The sequence below is a fragment of the Microcaecilia unicolor genome, chromosome 3 (assembly GCF_901765095.1).
Source record: "Microcaecilia unicolor chromosome 3, aMicUni1.1, whole genome shotgun sequence".
In the NCBI taxonomy this organism is placed as follows: Eukaryota; Metazoa; Chordata; class Amphibia; order Gymnophiona; family Siphonopidae; genus Microcaecilia; species Microcaecilia unicolor.
In genome coordinates, this window is record NC_044033.1 from 382,890,144 (window position 1) to 382,904,532 (window position 14,389).

The 14,389-nt window shown below is 43.7% G+C and overlaps 1 protein-coding gene across 4 annotated transcripts in view; it reads right to left on the minus strand.

Moving 5' to 3' along the window:
* Positions 1–14,389, minus strand: part of OTOF (otoferlin) — a 762,055-nt gene that overhangs the window by 159,678 nt on the left and 587,988 nt on the right. For all 4 annotated transcript variants that reach the window (XM_030198653.1, XM_030198655.1, XM_030198656.1 and 1 more), the window contains one exon: positions 7,193–7,416. In XM_030198653.1, the coding sequence (XP_030054513.1) occupies positions 7,193–7,416 (224 nt within the window). The remainder of the gene's footprint in view (positions 1–7,192; positions 7,417–14,389) is intronic.

Sequence of the window (14,389 nt, forward strand, 5' to 3'; positions counted from 1 at the left end):
TGTGGTAATTTCATTTTTGGTGCGTGTTCGATACGAGCGTCTGTAAAATAATATTTTTCTGCCGCGCGTATCGGATGCACACCATGTGGCATTTGGCGCACCTAGGTCATTACCACCAGGTTACTGCGTGAGACTTTACCGCTAGGTCAATGGCTGGCGGTAAGGTCTCAGACCCAAAATGGACTTGCGGCAATTTTCATTTTGCCACATGTCCATTTTCGGCAAAAATTTTAAAAAGGCATTTTTTGTAGGTGCGCTGAATACATGGTTCTGCACGCGCCCAAAACCCACATCTACACTACCGCAGGCCATTTTTCAGTGCACCTTTGTAAAAGGACCCCTTAGTGAGCAGCTCAAATGTTGCCTCATTTTTCCAACCCTAGCACCCCCCATAATAGCTGTGAATGACTGCTACTGTACTATCTCAACCAACAACATCCACATCAGGAACAAATTATAAGCACACAGAGCTAGTAATATGTTTCAAGAATACCTTTGTCTAATTAAAATATACATTTTCAGATATTGAAGGTATCAAGTTTCTCATATAAACTTTGCTTCATTTTTATTTAAAAACAAGTATAAATATTTCCTATAAGTCCCCACAAACTGAGAGAACTGTGTACAATACTCTATTTATCTTAAAAGACTTTTTTTTGTTTAAATCACAGAAAGCCACTGAAGCAACTAGCTTAAACGTCCATTTTACGAGTGTAATCCCCCATTATAATGGGGATTATTAAGGTCATCGTGATAGAGCTCTTTAGAGTCCCTCAGCTGTGGGTGGACTGAGATCCAGCCTAGATGGTGTGTGTTTGGAATAAGTTGCAGAGGGAACTGTTTCTAGTTATTGATTGACAGTAGAGGCAGAGCTTGAAGGTAATAAAAATTATTGTTTGCCAGTGCACATGGTCTTTGGTTACCTTCATCCCCATCAGATAACCTAAGGCCGCGTTAAGGGGGAGTTATTGTAAACAAAGGTAGTAACTGGTTGAGAGGAGTGTTCTGGGTGGGCAAAGGAAGCCCAGCTCGAGAGCAGAAACAGGAAAGAGCCTGTTCAAGGCCAGAGGGTGAAGCTCAGTGAAGTGCAACTCTGGAGGAGAGGACAGACAGGGAGGTCTTATCCTGGAGGAGTTTGCTGGTGACCATCAATGCTACCAGCACAGCCTTGGATTATACAGCCCAAAGGGATGGGTGATAGACTGGAAGAGTTGTATATATGTACATATTTTGGGATGTTATAAGAAGTCGTACAATGACCGCCCAATTTTCAGACTGCGGGAGATAGCCGAGCTGTCTCCCGCAGTCCGCGCTGAACCCGAATATTCAATGCTGGGCCATTTCCCTTGACTGGCATTGAATATCCGGTTTAACTTTGGCCATATCTTTCTGAATATCGGCCTCTTAGTGGATAAGACAGTACCAAATAGTCTTGGATGGACAGAAAATCTCTTAAACCAAAATCTAACTGTACATAAGGATTTAAGGAGTTTGGATTAACTGCCTGTTGCAGAGTTCAGTAAAGTTTGCATAAAAAAAATTAACTCCTTGGCATGGCAAGTAGAGCTGACTCTTGGACTGGTCCAGGGCACTCGAGAAAAAGCCCAGCTTAATATCCTACGGCCTTCCAGATATTTATCTAGCCCCGGCCTGGGCCCAATTTTGACTGAGAGAACCTGAACTGTGTGTATGGAAAGTGAGTGGTAGAAAGGGAAAAAGGTTTTCAGGTTTCTTTTTTGTGGCCCGGGTCAGTCAGAGAGAGAGAGAGAGAGAGAGAGAATTGAGCTGGTTATGGAGACCTGGGTTACATGCTGAATTAGGAGCAGATAACAAGACCATGACATGATCCACATTCACTATATACTAAGGACATTATCTACTAAGGTCTAGAATTTAATTTAGCTCTTCATACAGCTGCTATTCATAGGGTCTTACATAATTTTGCTGCTTTATGAGTTATTGTTGCCAAGGCTTACTATTCTATATTTTTATAATCATTAGAACTACCAAATACAAAGCACAAGTTCTAACAGCGATTAGTTTTAACAAACTGTTTTGCATACATGCACAGATTAATCTATTTTTTGGCTATTTCCAAAATGAAAAAGCATCACCAATGCCCTATTTTGAACTTTGTAAGACAACTTAGAGAGGCATTTTCAAACAGGGATGACCATCTCTAAGGGCGCCCAACTCTAAGGACAGTGCCGCGAAGGGGCGGGGCAACACGTATTATCGAAACAAGATGGATGTCCATCTTTCGTTTCCAAAATACGGTGGGGGATGCCCAAATCTTGACATTTAGGTCGACCTTAGAGATGGTCATCCTTGATTTTCGGTGATAATGGAAACCAAAGACGTCTATCTTAAAAACGTCCAAATCCAAGCCCTTTGGTCATGGGAGGAGCCAGCATTCGTAGTGCACTGGTCCCCCTCACATGCTAGGACACCAACCAGGCACCCTAGGGGCCACTGCAGTGGACTTCACAAATTGCTCCCAGGTACATAGCTCCCTTACCTTGGGTGCTGAGCCCCCCAACCCCCCTCCCCCCCAGGTCCGCCTGCCTGAAGTACACTGCACCCACTACAACTTCTCCAGGGACCTGTATACTGCTGTGATGGACCTGAGTATGGCATTTGAGGCTGGCATAGAGGCTGGCAAAAAAGTATTTTTAAACTTGTTGTTTATGGTGGGAGGGGGTTAGTGACCACTGGGCGAGTAAGGGGCGGTCATCCCCCATTCCCTCCAGTGGTCATCTGGTCAGTTCAGGCACCTTTTTGAGGCTTGGTCGTGAAAAAAAATGGACCAAGTAAAGTCGGCCAAGTGCTCGTCAGGGACACCCTTCTTTTTTCTATTATCGGCCGAGGACGACCATCTCCTAATCACGCCCCATTCCCGCCTTCGCTACCCTGTCGACACGCCCCCATGAACTTTGGTCGTCCCCGCGATGGAAAGCAGTCGAGGGTGTCAAAAAATCGGCTTTCGATTATGCCGATTTGGACGACCTTGTGAGAAGGACGCCTATCTCCCGATTTGTGTTGAAAGATGGGCGTCCTTCTCTTTTGAAAATAAGCGTGTTAGTAACCAAAATGGTTCTGGAGTTTAAAGAACAAAATAACTGTTTGAAAGCATTTTATGATTTGATACATGCTGCATAAATTATTGGATGTCTGCATCTGTCCCTGATGCAGACATAAGATGAAACATGGCCACATTGGGCTTTCCTTGAAATAAAGTGATATCCCTGCCATAATGTGCTGGACCATTTTTTCTAACTCTACGTTATATATTGTGAAGAGCAAAGAAACTACAAGCCCCAGAAGGCAGTGCAGCACCAGAGAGATTCAGAACCAAGGAACTACAAGGCCCAGAAGGCAGTGCAGCAACAGCAGAGGGACCAGGTGAAGGGAAAGGATTCTATGCAAGAGAGGGAGGAGCCGGGGTTTGATTGGGAGATGGAATCAGATGGGGGAGGGGAGGAGCCCCTAGACCGAGAGGAAGGGGAAGAGAGAATGGAACTGGAGGAGGTGGAAGAAGGGGAGAATGAGGAGGAAATGGAAGTGCTGGTGGAGGGCTCTTAAAGTGAGTTGTGAACTGAACTTGAGGGAGTGAATGAAGCCTTGGTGAATTGACCCTGTGGGTGGATGTCAGGTGGTTTTGTGCTGACAAATGAGGGAGGTGGGTCATTAGGTCTAAGAGTGAGAAAGTGATTTAGACCATATTGCTGTGGAAATGAACAGTGTTGAAAAGCAGTGCTAAATTGAACTGTATTGAAAGCAGTGCTCATTAACTGTGTGAAAGAGCAGTACCACTAAGTACTGGATTAGAAGCAGTGCTAGAGAAAACCATATTGAAAGTAGGGCCAAATTGAACTGTGTGGAAAGCAGGCCTAAGCTGAACTGTATTGCAAGCAGGGCTCAAATGAACTGTGTTTAAAGTGGAGCTACACTGAGGGGAAGGCCTGTGAAGCCTTAAAGCAGATTAAATGTACTCAGGAGATAATAAATCACTTCTGGTGATTTGCCTGTTGTCCTGAAACACTGATTGCAGACTGTGGACTCGGGGAGTGAAGGGCGTGCTTGGTGAAGAAAGGAAGAGACTGAGAAAGAGTGGTGCGGATCTGGCGACTGAGCCTGACAATATATGTCATCTTGTTGGATTTTGCCTCTATTTATTGGTTGACCTCCAGTCTGCCTGGTGAAATTCATCCACTTTGGACAGATGTGCTCACAAATTTCCATATACAGCTCAACATCAGCAATCCTTTCCCTGTAAATTCCCAACCTTTTTCTAACACTGCCCTCCATATTTCAAAACTCTTGTTCAACTGACTTTGCCCAATATTGAAAGGGAATTATTGGGAAAACGGCAGCTATTATCCAGATAATTCCCTTTGTTGTGGCTATCCATGGCTACTCAGCAGCAATATGCAGATAGTGATGCTGAATTTCTTTACAGACTGCCTCAGCACTTTCAGGATAGTGCTGGGCTGGTGTGGGTCTGGAGCCGGATGGAACACTGAGTTATCTGAATAGTGGTAATAGACAATTATCCAGACAACTATCCGGATTGAGTTAGAAGAGGAAGACGTCTGCATAGCAGTCTCAATATTCAGATAGCTCCGGCACTGACCGCTCTATATAGATATCTGGCACAACCTGTAATCCGAATAATGGTGCTGAACATCTGTATTTTACTTAACTGTCGTGGCCAGTGTTAACAAAAAAATACTGATTGTTATGGCTGAATACTGACCAGACTGTTGCCACCACCTCCTCAAATGTTTTCTACAACCAGACCAATACTGGACAGAAGGCAGCACAGATGTGTGTTAGATTTAATATTTTGCTGATGGGGACGAGAGTGAAAGACAGTGAATATCTTATATTCGGGAAAATTGACTCCAGTCAGTCAATGCTGTAATTTAGTGTTGAGGCTGAAGACACTAGCAAAACCCTCAGGGATAATTACAGTCACATTTATGTCTGGCTTTATAGTAAGTAAATCTGAAACTGATGATAATGTTATTATTTGTAGTACCTTGCCAGTTAATTAATCATGAGGGCCAAACCTCCAAATGCACTATCAGCAACTATAATGTGAAATGTAAATCTGAAGCAGATGAATTAAATTACTACAGCTTAAAATAAAACATGCTGAAAAGTGTGTGCTCTGTTCATTGTATGAAGGCAGGTTTTGCTGAACAGATGGGTGAGGTGACTGTGTTAGTGTGGTATTGCATGGGTAGTGACTGGGTAGGGTTTGAGTAACTGGGTGGGGTGGGAGTGTAAGCAGATTGTAGATCCATGGGTGTGTGGGATTGTGCTGTTTGTAAATAGATGGAGTGTGTGAGTGTCTGGATGAGGAGAGAGGGCATAGCTGTGAGTGCAAGGTAGGGTGTATGTATGGGGGGTATTAGTACCCTGTTTCCCTGAAAATAAGACATCCCATGAAAATAAGACTTAGTAGAGGTTTTGCTGAATTGCTAAATATAAGGTCTCCCCCGAAAGTAAGACCTAGCTCCAAATTGTATCTTCCGCCTCCTGCCCCCCAGCTGAGCCCACCCTCAACTCCCCGACATATTACCTTCCATTCCGTTCCGGACACACCGCCCTGCGTTTAAAGCTCAGCTGTTATTTTAAGTCGCTGCGGCAGCTCGAGTCCAGTCTTTCCCGTCAGTGTCCCGCCTTCCTCTGATGAGGTATTTCCTGTTTCCGCGAGGGCGGGACATTGAAGGGAAAGGCTGAAGTCGAGCTGCCACTGCCCTTTCCCACAGACGTTCGGCAGCCTCTTGACATCTTTAAAACTGGGTGAGTGTCCCAACAGAAGGTACATGGGGGGAAGGGGAAGAAGGAGGTATTAGGAACCCTAAGGACTAAGCTTACTAAGAATGCTGTACTTATCTTACGGTAGGTAAATGGAGATTCTGTGCACTGTATTGCTCAGTCTCCTTCTTTTACGTTGTAGGGGGATTGTTGTGCCGACTCATGTTTCACCAAGCTGTATCAAGGCTTCCCCTTAATTTACTTAATGCTGACTTCTTGTCCTGCTGCTGTGAAATTAAAAAGGCTGTTGAAATTCTAGGAAGCTACTGCTAAAAGTTGCAGTGGCCATTTTCTCTAAGAAGCTGCAATTTTACTGTAGTACGGTATTTTGAACAGCTTGTAGCCTCTGCAGCTGATATTGAGGTAAGCCTTGGAGTAAAGAACAGCAATAATCCAATCATGTTACCGTGTTTCTCCGAAAATAAGACATCCCCTGAAAATAAGACCTAGCGCATCTTTGGGAGCAAAAATTAATATAAGACACTGTCTTATTTTCGGGGAAACAGGGTACCTGGGATGTTAATGTGAGGATTGTGGGGACATGAGTGTTGGAGGTATGAATTAGCTACGGGATGTTAATGAGGAGGAAAGTGGTTGCATGCAGGGCTACTTCTTCCTCCACTGTTGCTCAAGAGTGACTGCAGTATTTGATCTGTGAGGCTCTATGGTGTCCCTCATGGTTCAAATACTGTAGTCAGCCCTGAATGGTGGAGGAGGAGGACTAGTCTGACATGCAGCGACTTTCTTCCTCCTCCACTTTTACAGATTACACTTGGAGTAAGAGGAACAATATTCCAAACGCTGTCCCATGGCTTGGTTGCTATGGAAGCAGGGTTGTATTGTGTGGAGGGGGGGGGGGAGGGAATGAAGAGCGCAATAATGGAATTGCTACTGCCTCTTTGGGCCTGTGTAGAATTCTGTGTGGTAAGTGAAGAATTTAACACAGGAGGGAAATTCTGCAGTGCGCAGTGATGCAGAATTTCCCCATGATTAAAGAGGGTTTAAGAAGAAGCCTAGCATTCCTAATTGTAACTCATGAAATTAAATCTGGAAAAGACACATAATTCTGTTTAAAATTCAAATACAGATTCATATTTTGGGAAAAGCTCATGTCAGGTTTTCTCTACTATAGCAGAGACTCTGCACCGGTGCCATAAGGACATGCACAGTTGGAAATCTCCAGGAAGTAGAAGAGGCTATGTTTAGTGATAAGGACCTGACACTTGCTCAACATTGGGCTGCATATTCCTCCAGCAGGTAAGCCACTGTGACTTTTAAAGATTTGACTAATAATTAAGAGCTTATGTACTAAAGTGTGAGATCTTTATAGTTGTGCTCAGATCATCAGTGAGGATGTGATGCTTACATCAGATACAGATGGGATTGGTTCTATTTGCACATCTGTTGAGCTAGTAATTTCTGGAGAGCTGATGTCTAAGATCTCCACAGCAAGACTCAGAAGCAATCGGGAACGGAAAGAGACACCTTCACCAAGGCCCTCATTCAGGTCCTGATGCTCGTCCATCAGTGTGTAGTTACGGGTAGAGCCATACATATTCACCCATGCTGGACCCAGAGTGGGGAGGAAACCTGCAAGACCAAAAATATCATAGAATCAACAGTTACATTTCCCTCATATTCATTACAAATGCATCAAAATATAGAAAAGTCAATTTGTTTAAAGTATGTTTGTAAAGATAGAAATGGAAATAGAAATGGAGTGGAGGAGTAGCCTTGTAGTTAGAGCACCGGTCTTGACACCTAGAGGTGCCCAGTTCAAATCCTACTGCTGCTTCTTGTGATCTTGGGCAAATCACTTAACCCTCCATTGCCTCAGGCACAAAATTAGATTGTGAGCCCTCCAGGGACAGGGAAATGCCCAATGTACCTGACTATAACTCACCTTGAGCTACTACTGAAAAAGGTGTGAGGAAAAATCCAAATAAATACTTAAAATAAGTAACAACTCTATTATCTTTGTGTTAAAATGGTGGATGGAAATTTGTCAGATAAAACAAAGTAGGGTAGTGCAATGGCTCTCTAAGTAGAGTCAACAGCGATAATCCAAAAAGGAACTTGCCAAAAGGACGCTTAATATCACTTGTGGCAACATGCTGGCTTCTGAAAAAGTCAGCAAGGGGACACAAACCAGACTCATTCAAACCAATGTTTTCTCAATACGGAGTAAATGAGCGTTGGTCACAGATTTTACATGGTTGCTCACAAAAATGGTTTTTTTTTTTTGTGCTATATACAGAAATACATTGCTAACACTGGTACTCAAAAATTGTTGATTTTAAAAAACTTATTGCTCACATGAAAAACAATTTGCACACACCAGGCCACTCCTTAGAGGAAACATGACACTTAGCCACTAGTGATACTAAGCTTCCTTTTGGCAAGTTCCGTTCTGGATGATTATTACTTGCACTACCAGCATTTTGTTTTCAATTGTATACAGAGGAGTAAGCGGAAAGCTGTTGTGACTCCTGAGAAAGGAACTTTATGCCGAAAATTGGTCTGTGTCGAGTTTGTGATCAGAATTATGCATTAATAATGACGTTCCTCTGGTTCTCACTGGATCCTCATTGTTGATTCTACCTAGAAGGACCAGTGCACTACCATACTTAGTTTGTTTTTCTAGATGGAAATCTGTCACATCTAAGAGTGAGCTTTTGGCTCGGCATAAAAGAATACATTTTCTTATCTATTTCAGCTCTAGAATTACATCTTTCTGGGTCACTATTGCCTCCTAGGGAGGGACTGTCATTTGTGACAAGATGTCATTCGCTGATAACAATGCACACTCTTCTTAAAGAATGCACACTATCCCCCGGATTCTATGAAGGTCATCCAAATTTGGGCAGAATCCTGAGTTGCGTGCAACTAAATTAGTTAATGAGCCATTAACACTCAATTATTGGCTGTAACAATCAATTATTGGTGTTAATTGGCACTAATTTGGAGTTGTACCCACAACTCTCTATGCATGATCCTTTAAAGAACCGTGACTAAATGTTCTTGTGTGCAGTCCAAAAGGAGGCGTGGCCATGGAAGGGGCATGGATAGGTCGGGTGTGTTCCAAAAAGTTACACACAGTGTTACAGAATTTGGAGGATGCACTTCCAACTTGTGCACCAGGATTAATACCAGGTTTCAGTTGGTGTAAATCTTCATGCCCAAAGTTGGGAGTGGGAATCCACACTAAGGGGGAGATTCTATATATGCCGCCTAAAAAATCTGTATGGAAAACATTTCCGCCTAAGTTTATTCTTTAAGTGGTGCCTAGATTTAGGCATGGTATATAGACTACTAGTAAAATAGGCCCGTTTCTGATACAAATGAAACGGGTGCTAGCAAGGTTTTCCTCGGAGTGTATATGTTTGAGAGAGAGAGCATGTGTGTGAGAGAGAGAAAGTGTGTGTGAGAGATGGAGTGTGTGTGTGAGTGAGAGAGAGAATGAATGTGAGAGAGAGAGACAGACAGAGTGTGTGTGTGATTGTGTCAGAGAGTGTGTGAGAGACAGAGTGTATGTGTGTGAGAGTGAGTGTGTGAAAGAGAGAGATAGAATGTGTGTGAGAGAGAGATAGAGTGTGTGAAAGAGAGTGTATGTGAGAGACAGTGTGTGTGTGGGGCTCCAAGTTCCATGACCCCCTCCTTCCCTCCCTCCATCTCTTCCCCTCCAAGTTCCAAGCCCTCCTTCCATCCGAGGTGCAGGCCCCCCTCCTTCTCCTCTCCGCTCCTCTCCCTCCTCTCCTCCCTCCCTCCCTCTCTCTCCTCCCCTCCGAGTTCCATGCTCCCCTTTTCCTTGGAGTGTGTATGTTTGAGATAGAATAGAATGTGTGGGTGAGAGATGGAGTGTGTATGTGAGAAAGAATGAGTGAGAGAGACAGACAGACAGTGTGTGTGTGTGTCAGAGAGACAGAGAGAGTGTGTGAGAGAGAGACAGAGTCTGTGTGTGAGAGAGAGAGTGTGTGAGAGAGAGTGTATGTGAGAGACAGAGAGTGAGTGTGTGTGTGTGAGAAAGTGAAGCTTTCAAGCCTTGAAGCATTCGTGCGCTCTGTAAGGCTCCATCTCCTCAACTGACGACACGTAGTTCCGGAACGTTGCAGGAATGCTTCAAGCTTGAAGGCTTTACTTTCTCGGCTTCAGAACGTTGGAGGTGCATTTTATTATATTGGATGCTTAGTTGATATCCCATTTACACCAGTGAAAACATGACATAAATCCTGGTGTATAGATTTAGACACACTGAGTCATATTCTATAACTATGCAGGTAAATTTTAGAATGCCCTCAAAATGCCCATTTCCCCATAAATAACCACACCCATTTTGCCTGCACGCATTAAAATTTAGGAGCTCTGTTATCAACACTGATTGGCTTGTTAAGCCAATTAAGTTACATGCATTGTTATAGAATCTGCTTAGAATTTGGCTTGGAACGCTAGGTGCGCTATATAGAATCCAGGGGTAAGCGCTATTCTATAAAGAATGTTCAGCCTGGAGCTGGCACTGTATGGGTTTTTCCCAGCGCATATTTTTCATCACCATTTACTGAATCTGTCCCTATGTGTAAATGGGATGCACTATTCTTAAAGAGTGAGCACTCTTTCCTGATAGTGTATGCATGCACACACATGCATGATAGTTCACACATATGTGATGGCTCTTGCATGTAAACACTATTGGGTAAAGAGTGTGCACTCTTTAAGAAGAATATGCCATTTTTCATGTGGAGGAGCATTTCCTGAGGGCGTCCTCACAGTACATCCCTGTGAAAGGGTGGGGAAACCCATATTATCGAAACAAGATGGGCGTCCATCTTTCATTTCGATAATACAGTCAGGGATGCCCAAATCTCAACATTTAGGTCGACCTTAGAGATGGTCGACATAAATGTTGAGATGGTCAACCTTAGAGATGGTCGTCCCCGGTTTTCAGCGATAATGGAAACTGAGGACGCCCATCTCAAAAATGACCAAATCCAACTCATTTGGTCATGGGAGGAGCCAGCATTCATAGTGCACTGGTCCTCCTGACATGCCAGGACAGCAACCGGGTACCCTAGGGGGCACTGCAGTGGACTAACTGATGCACTAACTGAATGGAAAAAGCCCTTCCCTTACTGATCCCTTAGCGATTCGTAAAGGAACTGGCATGCATGAAGGAAATTGCATGCAAATGAGCTGCTCACTGTTAGCTCATTTGCACACGATTTCCTTCCTAAGGAGGGGAAGCCAGTGCAGAGCAGCCAAGCATTATGCGTGGCTGCTCTGCACATGCCAAAGAAGGCTTCAGACATGCAGACAAGCTGTGTGTACAATAGCCGACTACAATGTTAAATAAATTGCCATCTACAACCTTAGAAAAATGCAAGTCCAGGTGAAAATGTCCAAGTGCTCGTCAGGGACGTCTTTTTTTTTTAGTGTATGGGTGAAGGACGTCCTTCACTATGCCTCTGTCCCTGCAACGACAGTTGTGGACATCCAAAATGTGGGTGTTTCTGTGAGAAGGATGTCCATGCCTGGGTGTTTCTGTGAGAAGGATATACATGCCTGCTATGCCTCTAACACACCCTTTATTTATTTATTTGGATTTTGGATCACAAGTAGCAGCAGTGGGATTTGAACTGGCCACCCCTGGATTGCAAGACCAGTGCTCTAACCACTAGGCCACTCTACTCCATTCCACTGCCTTGAAATTTGGCCATCCCTGGGGGGGGGGGGGGCAGTTCAGGATATCCAAAATGTTTGAAAGAAGGACGTCCACGCCTTCGCTATGCCTCCGCTGACACACACATACCTCCCCTCCCAGGGACCTGCATACTGCTGCAATGGAACTGAGTATGACATTTCAGGCTGGCAAAAAAAGTTTTTAAAGTTGTTTTTTTCAGGGTGGGAGGGGGTTAGTCACCACTGGGGGAGTCAGAGGAGGTCATCCCCGATTCCCTCTGGTGGTCATCTGGTCAGTTCGCACACCTTTTTGAGGCTTGGTCGGAAGAAAAAATTGACCAAGTAAAGTTGCCCAAGTGCTCGTCAGGGATGCCCTTCTTTTTTCCATTATTGCTCGAGGACGCCCATCTGTTAGGCACGCCCCAGTCCCGCCTTTGCTATGCCTCCAACATGCCCCCGGGAACTTTGGTCATCCCCGTGACAGGAAGCAGTTGGGGATGTCCAAAATCGGCTTTCGATTATGCCGATATGAGCAACCCTGAGAGAAGGACGCCCATCTACCGATTTGTGTCAAAAGATGGGCGCCCTTCTCTTTCGAAAATAAGCCTGATAGTGCACCCACTTTACACATGAAGGGCAGTTCTTTTTTTTAATTAATTGTATTTTCAAATTATACAAGCATATACCATGCATTTAAGAAAAAGGTTCCAGTGCAGAAGGATAAATAATAACAAGGTATAAATCACCACCTATAGAAAACAGAATGAGGCACTAAACTTCCTATAAGCCCACAATAAATGAGGAGGAACCCCTTAAGAAAAAGGTTAACATCCAAAAATGGAAAAAGAAAAATACAGTCATCAAGGCAATCATAATCCTAAACATAAACAATCATAATTGACTTCATAATAGTAATAAATCCCATTATCCATACACTCCCTAAGTCACGGGAAGCTGGACAGAATGTCTGTTATCAAGAAAAGCCCTAGGTTGTTTTGGATCATAGAAAGGGTAGCTATTAGATTCTATCTGTAGTAAGCATTGACAAGGAAAATGCAAAAAGAAATGAATGCCCAGAGAGAACATTTCTGAGGGCATTAACAAGAACTGCTTTCTCTCTTTCCTGTGTGACCACCAGAGTTTTTTTTGAGGGGGTACTTGGGGGTACTGTTCCGGGGCAGAGGGAGCATGGAACGAACGAAGGACAGGCGCGCGCGGCACCCCCCCCCCCAGCAGCGTGCACCCAGGGTGGACCGCACCCACCGCCCCCCCTAGGAACGCCACTGTGTATAGCCGCTGTGACTTGGCTGAGGTAAGCCATTGCTAATACTGAACTGAATATTGCATATTTGTTTTGAGGTCTGGCTAAAGCCAGACCTGTACTACTACTACTACTTCTACTACTATTTAGCATTTCTATAGCGCTACAAGGCGTACGCAGCGCTGCACAAACATAGAAGAAAGACAGTCCCTGCTCAAAGAGCTTACAATCTAATAGACCTGTACCACAGATAGAAGAGCTAAAGTCTGTGTTTTGGGCATGGCAACCCTGGCAGTCACAAACTTTGTTAAGCTTGCCGCTAGAGACCTGGTTAATAACTGTGTTTCGGAACCACAGAGGTTCACCCACACTATGACTTGGACCCTGTGAAGTAACAGGCCTGGTAATTCCTGTAAATAAATACTTGTTTTAGTGTACATTCCTTTTGTCTGGCTGCATTATTCCACTGTCCCACTCCCCATCCTCGCTCGAGGTCTCACAAGAACATAAGAATTGCCATATTAGGTTAGACCTAACTGGAGACAAAAAGTTATAGAACTGCCCTCATAATGTGCAAATAATGTAAAGAGTACACATTCTAAATGACATTTGTTCAGGAGTCCATCCCTCCTTCCCGGGATAAATGACACATTAATTTTTTGGCTGCCCATCCCTACTGCCATTTTCAGATGCTGTGTGATCTCCTCCTATGTTTGGCCAAATTCCTAGTACTATGGTCTTCTGTACTAAAGTATGAAGTGACCTCATAAACGTGCACTGTGGATAAAAAAATAGTGCAAACTTCCTAAAAGCACACAAAGACACCAAAAATCATGCATTTTGCATGGTTTACGTGTGAGATACACGTTTGTGAAACTATTTCACTGTAATAAACTTTCTTGCAAAGTCTGCTTCATGCAAAAGTTTATTTAAATTTGGCATTAATGGGCTGCTACAGTTCAAATACATACAAAGCAGCTCATTAAAGTCAAATGAGTGCACATGGAAAAACGCTTTGCAGGGCCATTTTTACAATAAACACCTTTAAGGATATGATGTACCACAAATATTTATGGAGAGCCTACTATGTTTGTGTGATCTTCTCAAGTCACAACACTGAATTAATGGTCTTCTTGTGACAACTAAATCAAAATGAGAACCACAGAAATAGAGAAAACCAAAGGCAGATAAAGACCATTGACCTATCCAGTTTGTCCATTCATGTCATCTACTATCCTTTCCTCTCACTTAGAGATACTAGGCTCTTGTCTCAAGCTTTCTTGAAATCAGATACAGTCTTCATCTCTACCACCTCCACTGGGAGGATGAATTCATTACCTTTTTCAGAAAGAAGTATTTTCTTAGGTTACTTCTGAACATAAAAACGTAAGAGTAGCCATATACTGGGTCAGACCAACGGTCCATCTAGCCCAGTATCCTGTTTTCCAAACAGTGGCCAAGCTAGGTCAGAAGTACCTGGCAAAAACCTAAAACATGGCAACACTCCATACTACAAATCCCAGGACAAGCAGTTGCTTCCCATGTCTGTCTCAATAGCAGGCTATGGACTTTTCCTCCAGGAATTTGTCCAACCCTTTTTTTAAACACAGATATGCTAACCACTGTTAC